The sequence below is a fragment of the Salvelinus sp. IW2-2015 genome, linkage group LG28 (assembly GCF_002910315.2).
Source record: "Salvelinus sp. IW2-2015 linkage group LG28, ASM291031v2, whole genome shotgun sequence".
NCBI classification, from domain to species: Eukaryota; Metazoa; Chordata; class Actinopteri; order Salmoniformes; family Salmonidae; genus Salvelinus; species Salvelinus sp. IW2-2015.
Genome location: NC_036868.1, coordinates 14,332,748 through 14,355,611, shown reverse-complemented (window position 1 = coordinate 14,355,611; position 22,864 = coordinate 14,332,748). Strand labels below are relative to the sequence as shown.

The 22,864-nt window shown below is 40.1% G+C and overlaps 1 protein-coding gene across 9 annotated transcripts in view; it reads right to left on the bottom strand.

The window, feature by feature from the left end:
• Positions 1-22,593, bottom strand: part of adgrg6 (adhesion G protein-coupled receptor G6) — a 53,430-nt gene extending 30,837 nt beyond the window's left edge. For 7 of the 9 annotated variants that reach the window (XM_070435870.1, XM_070435873.1, XM_023973924.2 and 4 more), the window contains exons 1-4: positions 22,291-22,593; positions 18,188-18,276; positions 3,986-4,336; positions 1,153-1,755 (exon numbers count right to left, since the gene is read on the bottom strand). In XM_070435870.1, the coding sequence (XP_070291971.1) occupies positions 1,153-1,755; positions 3,986-4,336; positions 18,188-18,276; positions 22,291-22,292 (1,045 nt within the window). In that variant the 5' untranslated portion in view covers positions 22,293-22,593. The remainder of the gene's footprint in view (positions 1-1,152; positions 1,756-3,985; positions 4,337-18,187; positions 18,277-22,290) is intronic. The other 2 variants (XM_070435871.1, XM_070435875.1) reach the window with 2 other exon arrangements.
• Positions 22,594-22,864: the final 271 nt, after the last annotated feature.

Genomic DNA, 22,864 nt, shown 5'->3' with positions numbered 1-22,864 from the left:
ACTAGCAGCAGCTGCATCAGCCAGTGACATGGATACAAACTCCTGTGGGCAAAGCAAAGCATTTGTTGTCTTGACAAACATATGTACTTATTAATAAGTGAATTAACATTTAAAAATCTAATGGACCACAATGCAACATGGAGGTGTGTTTATGTAAAGACAAACAAGGACACAAGGACATTTTGAATATACACCAGAGATGATATACTTCTGAACAACAGTATATTGCCTACCCTACTCCTCTTCTAAATAGTGTACAGTATAGTAGAGTTCGATTCTATCTGTTTTAACATCTGGTATGTATGATTCTGAACTGGAGCAGCAGCAGCCATCTTAACTCATCTTAACTCATCTTAACTCAAACTGTGGTGTGGTGGGTTGTGAAATGTAGAAACATTGCTCGGAGTACAAAAGAGAGAGTTGGTTGTTCCAGATCATCCACACCCATGAGCAGTTTCAAGACTAACACAAGAGTTAGGGGAATGTTCAGAGAGACAGACATCTTTCTCTGTGCACCTCTGTGAGAGGGGGAGCTTTGCGTTGGGAAGGGAACTCCTACAATTTGATCTTAAAAACTCTCTTTCACAGACTATCAGGCTCAAGCTGTAGCCGAGCAGATAGTGTTTCGGGAATGGGGCTAAGTAAAAAGAGTTTCCTCAGCCATGGGGCCTGTGTGTGTGTTCTGTGAGACTCATAACGGGTAGGAGAAATGCATGATTCTGCACTTCGTACTTTTCACAGCTAAACCACACACAGCACCATTTTCTAGAGGGCACCGGGCGATCGGCAGACATTTCCCGACACCCCTGGCTCCTTCGCTGTGGCTACGCTCCTATCGCTACAAACAGATTCCTAATACTTTCAAAGGTAGAGACATGGAGCATATCTTTGTCCTGCTGCTGCTGCTTTCATCTTCCTGAGCAGTTTGGATAACACTGRACTGTTTGAGTTACTTAGGATTTAGATGCCATTTTAGGCTCTCTCATAACTAGTATATCACTTGGAATAATATTGCACAAACTGTTACTAATGAACCAGGAAATTGTCCTGATAACAATATATAGACTTCTGTCAGTCAAACACTTTTGAAGTTCTGCTGACTGGAAATCAGTCATCATTAATAGAACATACCAGTGTGCAAAGGATACTCACTGCAGCTCAGTGTTCTGTCCGTCTGTGCCAGCAAAGAGGGGATGTCCCAGAAGCTGTTGTCCCAGTCAATGACGTTGCCGACGGCGTCACAGGTAAGGTTGGCCAACTGTGTCAAGCTCATGGCATTATCCCACAGGCGGAAGTTATAGATGGTCCCATCGAAGCTATTCTTGCCCCCCAGCCTGAAGAGGCCCCCGGCCCCCACCAAGCGCCCATTTGTGTTAGAGCAGGTCTTGGTCAGGGAGTTTCTGTTGTAGTAAAGGGTCACCTTGCCTGTGGTGGAGGCCCATGTGAGACAGAATGGCTTCATGGTGGAGGTGAAGTCCGAGGGATTGAGGATAGAGTCTACCAGACATGTCTCGTTACTCATGACCAGTGCCATTCCATCCTGGTTCATTCCGAAACTTAGGGCTTCATCACCACTGCTGTCCTCTTGCCGGGTGTAAGAGAAGATGGTTTCCTTGTTCTTTTGGTTGGAGCGGGCTACCTCAAAGCACACKGTGAACTGCTGAAGGGTCGGTATGGTCACTGAATTGGAGACCTTGACCACTTTGCCATTGCCGTTCGGCAACATGACCTTCTGGTCCCTCAGCGGCACGGCAACTACAGCACACAAGTAGAAAGAAGAGCATTAGAGAACAAAGTGTTTTCACCTCCAGGCCTAATTAAACTGCTGAATCAACCGATCACAATCATTCTTCCTGCGGGGCAGAGCTGCCTCCAATACAAGAGTAAAACCTGCCTCATCAAGTCATCAACTAATCATTAAGCCTTTGGTCAGTTGAATCGGTTGTGTTAGTGCTGGGCTGGAACAAAAACCAGCACTGTGGGTCTCCTGGATTGAAGTTGAGAACCACTGCATTAGATGACTGTCAGATGTTCAGTAGAACCAGGGGCTCTAAAAAAAACTGTACAGAACATCTTGTCTGATAACGACACAACTAATAATCCATATGTCTAGGTAAACTCACCATTTACCTGACTAATGCCGGCCATTACTGCTATTCAGTCATACTCTAATTAAGTCATACTCTAATACGCTAATTCATTGACTGATGAGTGTGGGAGAATAAAAGTTAATGTGAGGCACTGTATAAATKACTACATCTAAATGATAGGCCAGCCGATTGAATAATCTTCATGTGTCACTCTCCTGCTGTCTGTGGTTATTCACTTTTTTTCATTTAATGAGGCACCATCTCCACATCATCGTTATATGACTGCAGAGTGTTCCACAGCCCAGAGGATGAACAGTGTCAGTTAGGCAGGTGACATCTCAGGCCTTCCTCTCATCACTAAGATTAAATGTCAACTATCACTCCACATTCCCCATTCCCACCAATAAATTAGGTTTTTAAGGAAGAAAAGTTTTTTCTGTTCCTTTTTAAATGTACTGTACGCTCATTCCATACTTTCTGACACGTTTCATTTTAATGAAGCTCTGGTTTGTTGCTGTTGGCCATCCACACTGCCAGAGTGACAGCCAATTTGGAATGGAAAAACTCAGCTTTGAATGTGGTATCAGGATTTGACACAGTTGAGAGGCCCTTTTGATAGATCCTGCAGGGCTCTGTTTGTGTTGTTGATCTCCGATCTGCTTTGCAAGCCGTACGGAAAGGCCAGGGCTTACTGTGACACCGTCATATGATTCCAGGACTCCAGGCAGGACGTTGGACTGCCAACAGATTGAAAGCCAAGTTCAATAGGTTGCCTGCCGGTTGGGATATCACATTGAGTTTAAACCCAATAGGAGCTTAGACCACAAGACTCATGTGATGCACTGTATGAATTATTCAATTTAAATGATAGACGCTGACAACTCTAGCTCATCTGACAGCCATACGTTAAATTGATACCCAATGCTTGTGGATGGCAAAGGAGCCAACCAGAACCAAGCACTGTGGAAACCTCCCAAAGCAGGTTTTCCTTGGCCTCCCTGGTGTTTCACAGCAACAGAAAGATTGCTTGCTTATTGCAAAGCATACCATGTTCTAACTTGACTGTCTGAAACTTTTTGTCCTGTGGTCTCTCACAGTAAAATTGGTCTCCAGAATTTTGTGAAAATGTTATTAAATAATGTGAAGGCATTGAACAGCTACGGCACCAGTCCCTGACACTTGATTCGCACTTGGACTCGATGTAAATCGAGGTTCTGTTCAAGCTGGGAGTGATTTTGATGGATTAGTGCTCTTTAAAAGGTTACTGGGGGGGGGGGGGGGGGCTACATTTACTGTAACTCTTTGATGTGCAGGGTTTACATGTGGTGCCTAGATAAAGGCTGGGACTAGGATTATATAAACTGAACATACACCATTTATAGGCTATACACTATAAAACAATCAATGTTATTAGAAATCATAGGTTTCTCTGACTATTATATTGAGAATACAACATTTGACTTATTAGCGCTTTTGGTATTCGAGAAAAAGGAACTGAGTAYGTTAAAGGTYGAAGCACTGCCGTGTGTCAGAAACAAGAAACAAAAAAGTGTACTTTTTTAAGCATAATGGATGGAAGACATGTTTGTCCTAAGCCATGTTGTTGCTGATTGGTTAGTATAATGGCGAGTATGTTTGATGCTTGTGTAATGTGAAATTCCTCTAAAATGACGTGAGGAATTACTTATAAATACCTGAAGCTTACTGTCATAGAGCATGGCTAAACACTAACATCTAAACTACCACATTCAAAATAGAAAATAAAATGTCATGTAAAAACATTACAACTATAAACACAAGAAGAAGAATCATAATAACAATAATAACCATAATTAACATAMAAATCATAATCATTCAAATATACCGGTAAAAATGTGCCCGCTTTAAAAACATACCTTGCCTGTAACTGACATTGAATCCGTTCTTTTGGACGCTAGAGTCTGAGTTAAATGACATCTCCATCACATTGCTGGTGGAGTTTAGCGTCAGTCCGTTGGCTGTTAAGCCACAAAATTTCACATCTTGGTTTCCGGTGTTGACAATGACGCGGTCATAGATGCACCCCACGGCCTCCTCGAGATCAAAGTTGAAGAAGGTTATTTGCACAATGAATCCAGCCAGGGCCTGCAGAGTCCACTTGCAGGCCTGACTTTTGGGGTACACTTGGGGGTAGCAGGGGGAGGTAAAGGTACCCTGGGAGTCCGTGAGCACCACAACGCAGTTGGAGTTACTACAGCTCAACACTGCTGAAGCAAAACATGGACATGTTGTCACTACTATACCCCAGCACCAGGGAGTACAGGAAGACACCAGGGGACACCAGGACAGGACAGGACAGGCAGTGGAGGAGGAGTCAGGTCAGTAGTGCAACAGTGCAAGGCCAATGTCAGAGGTCAGAGAGACTGTGTTAGTGGACCAATAGAGTCAGACAACAGGGACCCTCTCAAGTTTAGATTTACATGAGATTTAGATTAGGAGTAGCAAAGAGTCAAGAGTCAGTCAGTGAAAAAAGGCCCTAATACTACTTATGCAGTTGAAAAATATATGTTGAGATATTGAAATACCATAGCTATGATTTAAAGGTCACCTAAAGACTATGCACAGGTAAAAAATTAATGGGCTGGAAAAAAACCTTCACTCAGAAAACAATGACTTATGTTCATCCAGGTCAGGCTAATGTGTGAGCCAAAACCACAGCAAACATTGGCAGAAACATTTGAGCAAAATACCACTGCAAAGCAACGCAAATTTGTCAAGTGCCATTCTTGATCGGCATTCAACACAAGTTACAAGACCGTCTATTTTATTTAGCATAAATAAACATTAAATGTGAATAGTAATGAGAGCGGTCTGCAGACATCTAAACATAGGCTCAACTCAAACAGGTACTGTACGTAGCTAGTACAGTCAGAAGACACTCAGTCGGCATAATGATGGGATCCCTTTCAGAATTGTTCAAAGTCATCTAACACGGTTATGTAATACAATCTTCTAGAACTGTAATAAGACAGAATTAAATACAGCAATCTCAATATGGCCAGTAATCGTGCTYGTCTCTTCTCCGTTAGCTTATTGATCCAACTTTTTAACTTGATTGTGAGCAACAGTCTATTTTCTGTAAGTCTTTCTCTATGAAATTTCAGGAACATTTATATTACAATTCAAAAGCCAAACCCTGGATAACACCCATACAATGGAAATCAGCAGTTGTTATGTTGGGTGTTTTCGTTTACTTGCCTAACTCTCTGATCCTGGATCCTGATGGCTTACAGGCAGGAGCCATGTTACCTTTAGGGTGTGATTTCTCTACAAACTGAATCAAAGCAGGTATTAGGAAACCTGGAAGGCAACAATCCAGAGAATTCTACCCTTGGAGAGGGTCGAGGGAACAGTAAGAGCAAATTATCCACTGGCAAAAAAGACTACCAAAACCACACGTTTCTGTTTATTGCCTGATTCCAGTCCAGAGTTGTCGTTGCTTCAGAAAAATGACTCATTAGAAGTGTTATGTACCCCACAATGGATGGCTGATGCAGGGTCAGATTACAGCCTGGTCCTACTGTGGCACTGTTATACCTGCCAACATGTGCCCTCTTCTCAGCCGAGATTGTCAAGAGGGTCCTAAAAACTMAATCCACTCACTCAGGCCGACCAAATTACAGCTTTAAGTGGCTGTTCCTTTTCCTGGTCCAAAAACACCTATTAACGTGCATTCGGAAAGTATTCAGACCCCTTGACTTTTTCCACACTTTTGTTACGTTACAGCCTTATTCTAAAATGAATTAAATAGTTTTTTTCCCCCTCATCAATCTACACACAATACCCCATAATGACAAAGCAAAAACTGTATTTTTAATTTTTTTGCAAAAAACATAAAAAATAAAACTAAAATATCACATTTACATAAGTATTCAGACCCTTGACTCAGTACTTTGTTGAAACACCTTTGGCAGCGATTACAGCCTCGAGTCTTCTTGGGTATGACGCTACAAGCTTGGCTCACCTGCATTTGGGGAGTTTCTCCCATTCTTCTCTGCAGATCCTCTCAAGCTCTGTCAGTTTGATGGGGAGCGTTGCTGCACAGCTATTTTCAGGTCTCTCCAGAAATGTTAGATCGGGTTCAACTCCGAGCTCTGGCTGGGCCACTCAAGGACATTCAAAGACTTGTCCCGAAGCCACTCTTGCATTGTCTTGGCTGTGTGCTTAAGGTCTTTGTCCTGTTGGAAGGTGAACCTAGACATGACTAGTCTCCCAGTCCCTGCCACTGAAAAACATCCMCACAGTATGATGCTGCCACCACCATGCTTCACCGTAGGGATGTATTGGCCAGGTGATGAGCGGTACCTTTTTTCCTCCAGACGTGACGCTTGGCATTTAGGCCAAAGAGTTCAATCTTGGTTTCATTAGACCAGAGAATCTTTTTTCTCATGGTCTGAGAGTTCTTTAGGTGCCTTTTGGCAAACTCCAAGCGGGCTGTCATGAGCCTTTTACTGAGGAGTGGCTACCATCTGGCCACTCTACCATAAAGGTCTGATTGGTGGAGTGCTGCAGAGATGGGAGAACCTTTCAGGAAGACAACCATCTCCACAGAGGAACTCTGGAGCTCTGTCAGAGTGACTATCGGGTTCTTGGTCACCTCCCTGACCAAGGCCCTTCTCCCCCGAATGCTCAGTTTGGCCGGGTGGCCAGCTCTAGGAAGAGTCTTGGWTGTTCCAAACTTCTTCCACTGTGTTCTTGGGGACCTTCAATGCTGCAGAAATGTTTTGTTACCCTTCCCCAGATGTGCCTCGACACAATCCTGTCTCTGAGCTCTACGGACTATTTCTTCGACCTCATGGCTTCGACCCCCACTTTCAACTGTGGGCCTTATATAGACAGGTATGTGCCTTTATATTAGACAAATCATGTCCAATCAATTGAATTTACCACAGTTGGACTCCAAAGAAGTTGTAGAAACATCTCAAGGATGATCAATGGAAACAGGATGCACCTGAGCTCAATTTCAAGTCTCATAGCAAAGGGTCTGAATACTTATGTAAATAAGGCCTTTCTGTTTTTAATCTTTTTATACATTTGGAAACATTTCTAAAAACCTGTTTTCGCTTTGTCCTTATGGGTTATTGTATGTTGATAGATGAGGAAATAAATTAATTTAATCAATTTTAGAATAAGGCTGTACTGTAACAAAATGTGGAAAAAGTGAATGGGTCTGAATACTTTCAGAATGCACTGTATGTGAGGCCCAGTCAAAGAAAAAACTATTACTGCCAGCAACATGAGTCTCAAGCATTATCATACATATTCAGGGCTCTAAAGTGCGACCAATTTGGTAGCATATGCAATGAAATATTTTGCTGTGCAACCAGGAGTTTTCAGATAATTATTGTTGTAATGATAAGGTTCGCTGTACATTTGTTTCCTTGTGCCCTAAAGAAAAAAAGAGTGCAGATTCGATAGCTTCAAGATTGCACCATTATAACAACGGAAATGGTTTGCTTCTAGCCCAACCAGGTCAACCGATCTGACCAATATTACCGGAGCAACATTTTTATATTCCTATAGCGGATAGCCAGGACTGCATTTTACTTTCAAAAACCATGTCATGGGCCGTTCTAAAACTACTCACACGTCGTTAACCATTTGTTTACACCTTGTTCTGTCATGTTACCTCATTGGCTAGTTAGCTAACAACCTGGTAACTTTACAAGTATATCCAAACATTTGGGGGAACAGAAAGAAAGGAAAAGCGATATCTTCTTCAGGAGATCAATGATCATAGCAATGTATGAATGACTGATCTGTTGCATGTCCTCATCACAAACTTGAACGTTTATAAAGAGACAGTGTACAATTTAAAGGTCAAACATCCAGTGGTGGAAAGTACTTAAGKWAWWWWTWMCTTAAGTACTACTTAAGCAGTTTTTTGGGGGTATCTGTACTTTACTATTTATATATATTTTTACAACTTTTACTTCACTACATTCCTAAAGACAATTATGTACTTTTTACTCTATACATTTTCCCTAACACCCAAAAGTACTTGTTATATTTTCAATGCTTAGCAGGACAGGAAAATGGTCCAATTCACACACTTAACAAGAGAACATCCCTGGTCATCCCTACTGTGTCTGATCTGGTGGACTCACTAAATACACATGCTTTGTTTGTAAATGATGTCTGAGTGTGCCCCTGGCTATCGGTAAATGTGCTTAAAATAAGGAATTTGAAATGATTTATACTTTTACTTTTTATACTTTAGTATATTTAAAACCAAATACTTTTAGACTTCTATTTAAGTAGTATTTTACTGGGTGACTTTCACTTTTACTTGAGTCATGTTGTATTAAGATATCTTTACTTTTACTAGAGTATGATAATTGGGTACTTTTTCCACCACTGCACACATCCCACCAGCACTGTCTTCTATTCAGGCTGCACTCAATCACATGCCACATCACCTGTCATCTAAATATGAAGCTAACTGCACACATTATCCACTTGTCTTTTTAAAAATCCATCAAAAAGTAACAGCCACACTTCTATTCAAAATAAACATAGATTGATACAGTTATAGTACTCCAAGTGAAAGCTATTATACTCTTATTGATGTAAGGGATTACCAAACAGTCCAATTAATGGCCTAGACATAATTGACTGTGGCACACTGGTGCTGTGCCCTGGTTTCAGTGCACAGCACCAGAGTGTCTGAGTGGAGGATGAAACGCAGAGTGAGCGACAGCCCCTCTCAGTTGCCTCTAGGATTTATCAGGGCCATAGCCCAGTCCCATAAAAGACACAGAGAACATTTCTACACCCCAGGTCAACAAGTGGTCAAATATAAGGTACGTGGTGTAAAAGAGTGACTGGGTATCTTCTTTTAACCAGTCAGAATCATTAGTGATTTACCATCTATGTGCAAACAGAGAGAAATACGAGGGAGGACGTTGGGTGTTGTGATGTGATACAGATGTAGAATCTTAATCTGAGCCAGTCTCCTACAGCAGGAAAATAATCCTGTAACAAGAGGAAATTTKTATTATTATGTGGATTATAATTAATGGACATTTTTGTAACGGTTGATACATTTTTCATAAGTGAAAATCAAGTTTGAAATTTCTAAGTGGAAATTACAAACTTTAGAAGCCTTTTTAAATCTCAAATACACTACACGTTTTAAATGTCCTGCGTTGCAGAAAAGTTATCCTGCCACAGGGTGATCAAATTAAGATCCTACATATGTATGGTTTTACAATGAGAAAAACGGAGACAAAAGGAACGGTGAGAGGCTCTGAGCAAACACTGGTGAGGAAGTAACTCCAACGCAAATGATGACCATGATAACCATTGATAGGAGACATGTCAAAAGGGAATTAAGGCTACAATGGTGCGCACTTGTGAGCTCAGGAGTTGTGGTCGGGTTTCTAGATTGATCGAAGGAGAAACAACTGAGTTTTTAAGCATCATTGGTGGCAGAGCTGTATTTTTTTATTACTTGCCATAACAAAAGTGTGCTCAGTGTCTGCAGGTAATTGTTTAGAGAACACCATTGTCATGACAAGTATTAATTCTCCATTCTAATTTCTAAACCCTATGAAATTCCATTATCTTTTTGGTAAACCAAACAAAAACCCATTTCAATGTAAATGTCTGTCTTAACTCCCACAAGCATTTAATCCAACAATTATCAATGATGTATCCTAGCAAATTTACTCTCAGAATGTAGGCGTTGGTATTCGCTGTGGTTCCAATTGCACAAAGCAACTGGACCTGTCAGTATCTAAATACGTTTTTAAAAGTTTGTACGCATACATTTCTATGTAATAGGAGCCCGGCCAATGAGAATGATCCCACTTTAATAATACATTTGACATGCAGTATTAGTTTGATTTCTTTCCGCATGTCATGCTAGCACTTGAATAAGATTAAAATAAGACTGAATTAGAAAAGCAATGTGTGTAAACATCAAAATACTGATTTTGGACGGTCTTGGAATGAGCACTACTGCAAAGAATAAAGGTCATTTGTTTTATTACCCTTTGTTCCTAAATTGACTACTTAGCACATTGGAAAGTCTGAATCTTTCCTGAATCTGTGACCAGTAAGGAGTTCTAACACAGTGTTTTTACATAAAATATGTTACCTTGATCCACTCTGAACATGTTTTGTTCCCTTTTTCCATGTTATGAGAATAGACCCTGAACATGAATTATAAGGAATTAACAGAGCTAATGCAAAACAGACACTCCATGTTATTAAATCATGGTTTTGAAAATGTGAACACATGTTGGAGTGTGTGACTGGATGTCCAGATAGTCAGTCCATCGCCGTTTCACTTCCACGACATTGAGATACATTAGACAACAACAAGGGTGATGCCTCAGCATTTGCATACCAACAGAACTGTGGTTGTGCTGCTGTGGTTACCATTTAGCGGAGTCAACAAGAATCCCTCCCAACAAAATGGTGGCAATTTCATATAATATTTGGCAGGGTCCAGAGAAAAAACAACAGCATGAACAAACTCCCTTCATGGTCAGGATTTAAATAAACAAGTAATGGGATCAACGTTTGACAACTGGACTGGGTCTGTTTTGCAAAGGAGAGTGAAATCACTATTGGACGGAATCATGCTACTGGAATACCCTGCTGTTTTACAGACGTGTGTGTGTGTGATGCTGTCAGCCACTGGTGTGGTGTGTGTGTGGTGCGCAAGAGGAAAAACAACATGCCAAATGATGTTTACTCAGTTTGTATGTCCCTGTTCACATCCCTCTGAGACGCACTAAGCCCTGACCGCTGCCATGGGCCTGACCAGCCCCCTGTGTACTGAACCACCCTGCACTCACATGGTGCAGAGGACACACACACACACACCAATGGGTTTATATACTTTACAGTGAGCTCCAAAAGCATTTGGACAGTAATTTGTCATTTGGACTTTTGTTGTTTTGGCTCTATAATCCAGCACTTTGAAATGATACAATGGCTGTGAGGTTAAAGTGCAGACTGACAGCTTTAATTTGGGGGTATTTTCATGCATATCAGGTGAACCGTTTAGAAATTACAGCACTTTTTGTACACAGTCCCCCCATTTTAGGGAACCAAAAGTATTGGGACAAATTCATTTATATGATATTAAAATAGTAAAAAGTTTAGAATTTGGTACCACATTCCTAGCATGTAATGACTACATCAAGCTTGTAACCAATGTTCCCTCAACTTTTTTGGGGTACTGAGCAAATTTTAGGTCTTGTGAGTGGAAACTTGTGAGTGGAATTTTGTACAACTTCCAGCACGCGTTTACAGTTAACACTGAGGCTGTACCCTTACAGTTTTAGACAGCAGCCAATAGGCTATTGTGGCTATAGCATAATGTAGGCCTCCCAACAAAACCAATGGCGCAAATCCCAACATTTTCACATGGAAATAGGTTTTGATTTTTAAGATATAGCCTACATTAGCCTATATGTCGTGTTCAATGAAGGCCTACATTGAATGAGACTTTTGAAAATGTTTTTACATGATGAAGGGCTAGACATTAATTAATGATTTTTTATGTGGTCTGTAACACCATGGGCCAAATAGGTGACTGTAAATTGCATTGTGTTGTATGATGCAAGAAACCACTTTGCAAAATACAATTAATTATTATTACCATACAGAGAATCAGTGGTGTAAAGTACTTAAGTAAAAATACTTGAAAGTACTACTTAAGTAGTTTTTTTGAGTATCTGTACTTTACTATTTATATTTTTGACAACTTTTACTTCACTACATTCCTAAAGAAAATAGAGTACTTTTTCCCTGACACCCAAAAGTAGTCATTACATTTTGAATGCTTAGCGGGAAAGGAAAATGGTCTAATTCACACACTTATCAAGAGAACATCGCTGGTCATCCCTACTGCCTCTGATCTGTTGGAGCATACCCCTGGCTATCCGTAAATAAAATAAAAAACAAGAAAATGGTGCCGTCTGGTTTGCTTAATATAAGAAATTAGAAATGACTTATACATTTACTTGTACTTTTGATACTTAAGTATATTTTAGAAATTACATTTACTTTTGATACTTAACTACATTTAAAACCAAATACTTAAAAACTTTTACTCAAATAGGTTTTTACTGGGTGACTTTCACTTTTACTTTAGTCATTTTCTATTAAGGTATCTTTACTTTTACTCAAGTATGACAATTGGGTACTTTTCCACCATTGCAGAGAATTCGACAATGTAGGCCACCCTCTCTGCCTATTGGATTATTTGCATATTCAAGCCTGTCTCAAAATACAACACTGCTCCTTTAATTATGATATATGCTTTTTAACTGATTGGGTTTTCAAAGACAGATTGAAATGTAGCATACACGATTTGTGCTCTTGTAGGAAGCACTCCCCATTGCTGACATCTACGTATCAATAACTGGGCTAATAACTCGCTAACTAGCAAAGAATATCAAGAAATGAGTACAAGCGTGGCTCTGCGCTCTGATCTGACCGCTCGTGGGCTACCCCCACAAATAGAATTCTACTCCGTTGCTCTCTGGCTCTGCCTACAACAAAGCCACAGACTCAATCTTGCAAAGCTTGAYTTGTTTTTGGTTTGTTGCATTGAAATGGGGCGGATATAATGTTGATTCAATCACAGAAAAAACGATGATCTATATAGTGAAAACTAATGGGGCGAACTCGGTGAAGTTCAATCTCTTGCGTCTCTGCCCAGCCTGTGGTATTTCTTCTGCGCAACAGTCTAGGAGGAGCACGCGCACATTTTAGCAGTTATGAGGGAACACTGCTTATGACTACAAACTTGTTGGATGCATTTTCTGTTTGTTTGGCTGTGTATCAGATTATTTTGTGCCCAATAGAAAATAATCGTAAAAAATGAATGGTGTCATTTTAGAGTCACTTTATTGTAAATAAGAATATTATACGTTTCTAAACACTTCTACATTATTCTTTTATTTTACCTTTATTTAACTAGGCAAGTCAGTTCAGAACAAATTCTTATTTACAATGACCGCCTACCCAGGCCAAACCCGGATGACGCTGGGCCAATTGTGCGCCGCCCTATGGACTCCCAATCACAGCCGAATGTGATACAGCCTGGATTCAAACCAGGGACTGTAATGGCGCCTCTTTGCACTGAGAGATGCAGTGCCTTAGACCACTGCACCACTCGGGAGCTAACATGGATGCTACCGATTTTTACAGATAGTCCTGAATGAATTGTTTAATAATCATACCAAGACATGCTAACCTCTCACCATTACAATAAGACGGGGGGGGGGCGGGGTGACATGCCTCTGTAACTTTCTCACACAACGTTATTCACAATTCATTCAGGATTATCCGTAATCATGTTATTTCACTGTCCCAATAGATTTGGAGCTCACTGTACATCATTGGTATGGCCACACGCATGCACCACACTTAGACCCACATCGAAGTATCTCATTTTAAGATAATACACATAATCACTGTAACTAATTTCTGCCAATTACATATGATATTACATGTTGAATAACTGGCTTCAGCAACTCCTGGGAAGTTGACTGKCAATGTGTTCAATGATTGTGGGTTACAAAAAGTGACTGTGTACAGTAGTGTTGAAAAAGAGCAACATGTGTATACGTTTAACTGTCAAAGAGATGGAAAACTGTATATTTCTGTGATTAAAAGTTTTGAAGGACACACTAACATAAGAACACAAAACCCCATTGTTGCTGTATAAACCTCAAGACGCCGACTTGTAATGAAATTCACACATTGTTGTTACTGTAGCACGACTGAAAATGTGAAGTGTGCCAGTGAAGAGAGTGCCTTAAAAACAGGGATTGATCAGAAAGCTCCTTTGAGAGGCGGCAGGGCAGGCTGCGGTGGGATGGTGCCAGGGGATGGAATGCCAGATACAAAAGAGGGGAAGAAAGGGGTTTAAACAATAACTGATACCCCCACCGCCTAAAAATKGATTATTTCAGATAGAGGACCTCTGAGAAGGTTTAATCCTCCAGATTACTGCTTTCAAGCAGCCCCCTCCTGGTCTCTTGGCAGCTCACCAGCTAGCTGTATCTCAGCTGGTATCTGCCCCACCCCTGTTTTCATGAGAGGGCTAATTAAGTGCTATACCTTAGGAGGGGAGAGGAGGGAAGGCAAGGGAGGGGGGTTGGGGGGCTTGTGATGACCCATGCAGTTTAATCGCATATGACCCCATCTTTTAACAGACAGGAGTTTTGCTTAGGGCTGTGGCAGTCATAAAATGTTGTCAGCTGGTGATTGTCAAGAAAATAACTGCTGGTCTCATGGTAATATACCGTTAATTAACATAAACACATTTAGCATCTCCTGGCTTCCACGCATAGCCTACAAGCCACTGATGCAGACCTTAAGAACATCTACATTTTAAAAAGTCTAATAAATCCATGTAATATAGCCTACAMATCACAATAAATCCATTATTTATTTTAAACAGCTTTAAAGAAACATGATATGAAGAAAATGTAGTCTATTTCAGATCAGATTAGCATACTCTGAGTTGTCCTTATGTTAGGCCCTGATCTAACTATGCCATATGGCTGTGGGCTACACTAGTTCATTTAGCAGACAAGACTCGCTTAGAATTAGGTGGCATTATTTTATAGTATGAATAATACAATTGAACATAGCTGAATAAAATAGAAAGGATATTTTCTATAAACGATTTGAGGGAGTGTGCACATGTGGCTATTCTGTGCTGAGCGGTTAACAAAGAAACAGATACTCCTATATACTTCATTTAGAGTTATGTAACTTTTGTTGTTCTACAAACGTTGGGCTATATGTTTTGATTTTTAATACATTCTAAGGCTGCATGATGCGGCTTTAATGATGATTTGAAAACAGCTGTATGAATAGCATGAGCTCTGCTTTGTTTTTTTTGCACAGACTGCACACACTTCATCAGTCTCTCATTCACAATTTTACAAGCAATTGATAATGCCTCCAATTTCCCGGCTGCATCCCCTTTGTGTTGCCGTAATGCCCCATAAACAATCCATGCCTTTTGCGGCCAGTGGCCGTTGTGCCCTTGGGCTGAATATAACAATTAGAATTACCTTCTCCTGGCTGCTTGCCGAAGCACCTCTCACTCACATGGCTCTCCATCAAATGATCGGGTCTTTTTCACAGGCTAAGTGAAGACAGACACATCTGGGATACAACTGCATGCATCCTTATCCAAGTCTGAGGCGCATATTGAAGATATTGGAATAACTGTCAACATTTACTTTCCGTCAGCCAACAAGATGAGTAGGCTTAACTAACAGCAAAAGCACTAGCCTCTGTCAATCTACTATCCCCCATAGTACAAAAGTTGACCTATTTTATTCTGTGTGAGAAATAAATATTCCAATCATAGTCTGGGACAGTTGTGGGACGCGATAGATCCCAAATAAATACAACCACTAGCATAAAAAAACACTGTTTTGAGCAATGAGCCTGATACAACAGATCAGAACCCTTTGCTTAAAATGTTGATAAACTATTCAGCTATTTCTTCACATAAGCGCAGCAATGCGCACACGGCAGTAGGCTATAAGCGCGAATGTTCCATTAGCAGGAAAACACAATTCTCAAAAAAGTGACCACAAATGCATTTTTAATGGTGAAAATGATCTTCCCCAAACTTGAAACTCACTCGCTGCGTATGTATGCCAGTTAGGCTCTGCACCCATTTTAAAGCAGATTAATGTGCTTAATTTTAATTTTATTTGGCCACTTTAGTTGTGATACAAACCTTATCAAAACATATAGGCCTATGGGCTAGGCTACATGAGATGTGTGAATTTGAAAAAGTTACAAAAAAAGGCATGCGCTGTTTCTTGCCTTACACTGGGCATCATTCACAAGTGATAATATATCATTCACAAGCGATAGGCTAATATTGTTGATGTCAGAGTGAGTAGAGGGACAATGGAGTGCTGAGTACCAGGCAATTAGCAATTTTGGTAGGCTACTAATGACCATCAGCCGCATCAGAGCTTGGAGAAGCCTAATTACTGTGGCTAAATGGTCACGCCGAATTTGACTGCCATCATGACTCGTGACCGCCAGTGTGGTGGTAATACAGTCACCGTAGCAGCCCTAGTTATGCTGCTGGAACATGGCGGAGGACGGAACAGCTCTGCCAAGGTATTTTTATTTATTTCCAAAGGTCTGCTGAGACCATGGCTCATCACTAGGAACCCAACTACACATGTTATGACAGTGTCAAAGCTGCTCCCTGCGTAACACTAGATCATAATAGGTATGCTTATGAATTACTGAGTAGAAGATTGAGATTGCAGGAGTGTCAATACAGGACATTAGAAGGGGAATCTGTGGCACCACAGAGCAGAAAACTCCCATTTCTGTTGTGTTTTTATTGTGATAGGACGCTTCTTCCAACCACAAATGAACAGAATGTCAATCTTGCCCCTATATTATATTTTTGTGGAATGGAAATTGATGGGGGCAAGATTGACATTCTGTTCATTTGTGGTTGGAAGAAGTGTCCTATCACAATAAAAACATAGCAGAAATGGGAGTTTTCTGCTCTGTGGTGCCACATACCCAAGTGGATTTAATCAGAAGATGTTGACATGTCTGAGTAAAGAGGATTCCCCTTCTAATGTCCTGTATTGACACTCCTGCAATCTCAATATTCTACTCAGTGATTCATAATCATACCTGCCCTCTTTCTTGTGATAAGAAGCTCTATTGTTAATTGTCAAAATGGGGCAGCATTTTATGAGAATCTTTTTATGAGAGTGTGAGATTACTCTGTTGATTCTCTCTCTGGCACTAAATACACTTAAAAAATGCCCAGTTTCCCAGCACTGAATCTCCTATGATCCAAGCCTTTTCTGAACACCAGCCAAAACTATACATGTTTCTGCTTCAGGTCTGCCTGCCAATACCAACCAACACAGCCAGCTATGGCATGTCACAAAGAAAAAAAGACTATGCTTTCTAAATAAACTAACATAACATGTATCAGTTACATAACAGCATAAAATAGAACAGTCAGTCAGTCAGGCTTACTACAACATGAAGTTAAGCATAGAACATGCACAAAACGTGCAATGTTATAACTCCTAGGTGAGAGAAATAGTGTGAGCTTTATGAAGAATGAACTGGACCAGAGTGGAGGCCTTTTCCTGGCTTCAAGACGGTTAGTTCCTGTGGTAAACACATTAGCCCAGTACATACAACACATGCTGAGCCTAAAAACTCTCTTAGCAGAAYGTCCAACGGCACCCTTGGGCGACATTATAAAAATGGGACGTTTTTTGGTTCCGTGTGCTTGTTTAATGTGTTTGTCTTTTTGCTGTCAAAAATGGCACACAACGAAAAATGGAAATGCACTCACTAAAGCAAAGTCAGTAAGAAATGATTTGCTTGATGCAATTTGGGAAACATTCACCCTGTTTCRGAGTCTGTTGGTGTAATGAAACACATTTGAATTCCCCTCTCGTGATTACCTGGTGGTGGTAAATAGAAAATGGCTTGTCATYGCTGTTTAAGTGATTCTATCCAGTTCTGCACACTGACTGCATTTATCCATCACTGGTACTGACTGCTACATATATTTCTGATGGACTGTAAGCCATCACTTGTTCAGCTATCAAGACGGCCTTGTTCTTCATTATATCTTCCATCAGTTATCCCAAAATCACAGATTATAAAAAGGTAACACCAATATTTCTGACCAGAGAGTAGTTCCACTTGCCAAAGACTGATCAAGTAGGCCTACTTTGATATCAAACTATTGTACTTAGGACAACAATCGCTTTCAGGTGTTCAATCATTCTGAATGTGCATATGTAAATCAATAAGTGCTAGTGTTAACTGAAACACAGACATGAGAAAGCAGAGGTTGCAACAAGCACAATCAATGAAACAGAAAAATGACATGAATGAAAGAGAACGAAAGAAGGGCAATGTTGAGAGAAAGCAATGGCATACAGTATAACAATGAAACGATCAATTAATATCCATTTGTCTTTTTTTATTTAATGATTCATACTGTTCTAAACATAAGAAAACACAATCAATGCCAATAGTTAAATCATACTCCGTACCTTGTCTTTGCAGGGACATCCATAGCAGGGCAACTGGCAGGACGTTACGGAACTTCCATCGCCACCATCCTCCACGGACGTAAGACTCCCTGTAAATCACAGTTAAGATGGAGACATACTAGGTATCGTCTTATAGTACAGTCTTACACATGCAGTACACACAAGCACACAAATACAGTATATTTATTCATACTGATGCAATTTGGGTCCACTTTAAAAGTTTGAATGATGTATTTGTGGTATGGAAACATATTTTCAGCACAAAAAGGGACCACAGCGAAGCAAATGCAGTTTTGTTATATAACGATAAATCATTCTTTCATGTCAGTTGTAATGACTTCCAGAGTTAGAGAGCACCAGTGGCGAGTATGCGACAGACTACATCAGTGTGGTTCATACAATGACTTACAAGAGATGCTCCTTGTTTGAATCTAACATAAAAATGTAAATTATAATGAAGGAAAATATACCAATTACTGCGATTAGTCATGCCTCCATAATAACCAATGTGGTCGTTTTGATCACTGGGAAAATATATACAACCCCATCGCCTGTAGACTTTACATTCCAGGAATATCATTTGATTAATGACATGACTAGGCTTGGATAATTGCCTTGTCTACGACATGAAAAATCCACATTGTCTGATATACAATTTTGTCTGGGAGGAGTTCAGCATAGATACATGGAAGTCAGTCAGGATAAGTTCCCTGTAATCTTATCTAACCTGTACGCAAGTGAATTGGATAAATCACTTACAAGACAATCAAACAGTACAAATATAAAAACAGGTTTACAGCAAGAATACGGAATTAAAAATTCAATGTGATGGGAATAGAGAAGACCAAAACAGCAGCCAGAGTCAATCCAGTCATATCAACACATTTCTATAGCTGGGTCTCTGCAGTCCAGATGCATCTATGTGGGGTTATTACAGATACTACAAAATCAACCTCGTCAACCTCTTGTCATTGGTTTCTAGGTGTAATTTCCCTCTGAGTTCATACGTGATCATGACCCCATCTGAATCTGCTTCTCAATCAAAATAGTCATTTGTTCTAACATTTCTGTATAACACGTAATTTTGGTCTCCCAATCAACTCAAGGCCACACACATAAACAAACCTATTAGTCAGGAAATTGCAGTATACTCCAAACCCAAGTCATTTCACAGAGCTAGGTTAGCTACTATTAGTTAAATCATATGGTTGTGCTGCTGTGGGCCCAAACTATATGGACTGGATGGAGAGTCTGCCAAGAGGCCCTGTTCTCCTCTTCCATCTTAGAGAATAGAGCCTCTTAGCCTCCTCTGCTCATTTCCACTACACTGAGGGGAACTGGACGGATGGCTTTTCCACTTCAGCAAACACTACCTTCATTAGCCAATAGCCACATCTGGTCTGGGCCTAATTGATACCAATTACTCTAGGTGTTGCCTGAGACTGAGCCGTGGGTGGTGCTGGAGGAGGGTTCAAAATAACATTTCACAGCCCAGTCCTTCTAATTTGAATTTTTTCAGAAGGTAGTAGGTATCCCACATTGAATGATTCCTCAAGAGAAACAATCACTGTACTCAAGGGATGGTCATTTGCTGACAACAATGTGAACCTGATGACTCGGAGCGTCTTCACAGTGACAGTGTCAGAGTATGGAAGAATACCAGACCCTCTCCCTCTCCTCCATGCAAACTTTTTAATAATATAATTCAATTCACCAAACTTCATCCATTGAATAATGATAGGTCTGCATGTCTGATGCCGGTTCTGTTTTGTTCACCGTGTGCCCTCCCAAGTTCACGAACTTAGACAAGGTGATGAGTATCGCAATTCAACTTCAACTTCCTCGCAAGCACAAGGAGCACTGAGAAAAGTGATATGGAGCTATGAATTGGCCACCCACACAAAGGTCATGATCACTGGTCATATTTTATTCAACAACAGCAGGATTTTAGTCATCATGTTCATCATGGCTGTCAGGAAACAAAGATCAAGAGAGGTGCTCTCATCAAGAGAAACCTGAGTCCAGCTTACATTGTCCTCATGGAGATAAGGAAGGAATATCTTATCCTATGGTCATTCAGAAAACAACACTCAGTAGTGAAGAACTGGCATGTTTGCGACTCCACGACCTAATAACTCGCAACCTTATCTCAAAGTAATTATTCTTGCTAAACACACACAGTATAAATAATGGAAATACAGCAATATATATTCTATTCACATTTCACACAAAAAAGCCACAGATAGGCTATACTTCCTCATAACTGTAAATTCATCTATTGTTTCTTGGACTATTCAAATAGATGACTAATATGGTTATTGGAAATGATTGTGTGTTCTACAGACGACGGAAACTTTCAAAAATAAACTTTCATATTTCTTTTCACATCGGATACAAACACGAACAACAACTTACAGACGCGCACAAACAATGACTGCATCTCATCTGCCCAGACTCACATGCTCCCACCCCCATCCCTAGTGCCTGCATTATTTGTTTGAGAATCGTCCAGCCCATTGACTATGTCACTACACCCCCATATGCCTTGTCTTGAAATATGCAGACAGACAGATTAAAAGTAAGTCTACATTGAAACTTTCAATTTCTAACAATTGCTTCTTTTAATTTGCCAGTAGCCTAAACAGTATAGTAGACAGCAGTATTTCACAATGTAGAACTTGTTTTGCATAAGGAAGTTAATTAAATCTTTATACATCATTTTTAGCATTAGGGCTGAGCGAACAAACTCAATTAATTGCGCACTTATTACATACATTCATATATTCATGCAATTTCTGACATTAGAGAAAATGTGGTCTTTGTTGAGTTGTTTCTCTCAAAATATGTTAATATGAACGCAAAACAAGCTGAGAGGTCAGTTCTCCGCGTCCCTTGGAGACCACATAAAGACTTTGATTCATCTGGTAGAGAGGATGGATGGACTGTACTGCATATCCATCAAACCCATTGATGTCATACTAACAAATGGCCAGTTGTAAATTAATATGCCATTATCAATATTCAAACTAGGATTACAAAAATGATAAAGACTGATTAATCATTGTAGAGAACTATCCAGTTGTTAAGATGGTTGGAGTCATGAATCATCTTCAGACACATTCTTGATGATATGTAAAGGCCTGTCTTTCTCAACCTTATCATGGTATAGTGTTGAGCTGCTGGTCTCAGAATATGAGGGCCATCAGATCTTTCATTTATCATTAAATCCCCCAATTTAGTGGTGTGTCTGATGTCAGTCACCTGGACAGGTACAGACTATTCATCTTCCTTTCAACATATTCTCTATGACTTCATCTCACATCTCCTAAAATGTTCTGTCCAGTCAGAAGTTCCACATTTAGGACCTGGTGGAACTGACGGGAAGCTGTACATTTTGTCTGTAATCATTCCATTTTTGGATGAATGTGTTCTAGGTTGTGTAACACAAGTAAGTAAGCACATAATAAGACCACTCTTTCAATAACAATTTCTCACATGCTGACTGCACTTCAGAAGATAATACATGTCATGGCATAGTCTTCATGAAGACACAAAATATTGTTTAAAAGTGCTTAATGATACTTAAAAATGTGGTATAGGCTACCCCACACCAACACAGCAGCCAAAGAGATGGAATAACAAGCATTTCACTAAATGGAGTGTTCAATATTGTCTTCAATAATTGAGCTAGGGGGAAAATMCCTTTTAAAAAACTGTTCTCTGTAATGTTGGTAGCTGAGGAACGCTCAACTCCGTTCGATTTGAGATAAGAGAGTTTAGCGTTCCTCAGCTATAATGTAGACTATTTTCACTAGGCCTACCTCAAAAGTAGTTGAGTTTACCTTGTGTCATATCATACATACATTTAGCATGTAATAATTTAGCATGTCTTGATATACTGCTATAGAAGATTAATTAATAAACTGTAGGACCATTCTCAAAGTCAATCGGCTAATGTTGTAAATAAACACTTAGGCTGACAACAATGTGACATTCATTGATCCTCTGGTCACACTCAGGTCAATTATCTCCAAGGCAATGGAAAAGTAAAGCGTCTGACAATAACGCCATGAGCAACAACAACAAAAACATTTATAACTTACATCCTCTTATTGGAGAGGGAGCTGGTCTCATTGAAGGATCATATTATCTACTCCGCTGTCGATCCGACTGGAGTTTTCAGTTTTTGAAAACGTTTGGCAACTTCTTCAAATTCGTGCCACGCCGACGTTTCAAAACTTAATTCAGTGTATAAACGCAAAACACGCGCTTATCCCAAAGTCGAAACCTCAAATCGACTGTTGACCCTGTTCCCCTGTCACGCAAGATGCTTGAAACAGCAGCAAAGWAGTTTTAACATTCAAGGAGCGTGTCCTTGCACACAGCTGGAGGACGTTCTCTCTCACTCTGGCGCCCCACCCCAAACCAAGTCCCGAGGGTTAAGAACATTTAAGAAAATGCGCTCAAAATCACCTAGAATTCTACGTTGCTTCTCCATCACACTGAAAATTGACAAATTACATTTACATTTACAGTTATTTGTCCAGTGGTGTAAAGTACTTAAGTAAAAAATACTTTAAAGTATTACTTAAGTAGTTTTTTTTGGTATCTGTACTTTACTTTTTATATTTTTTACAACTTTTTACTTTTAATTCACTACATTCCTTAAGATAATAA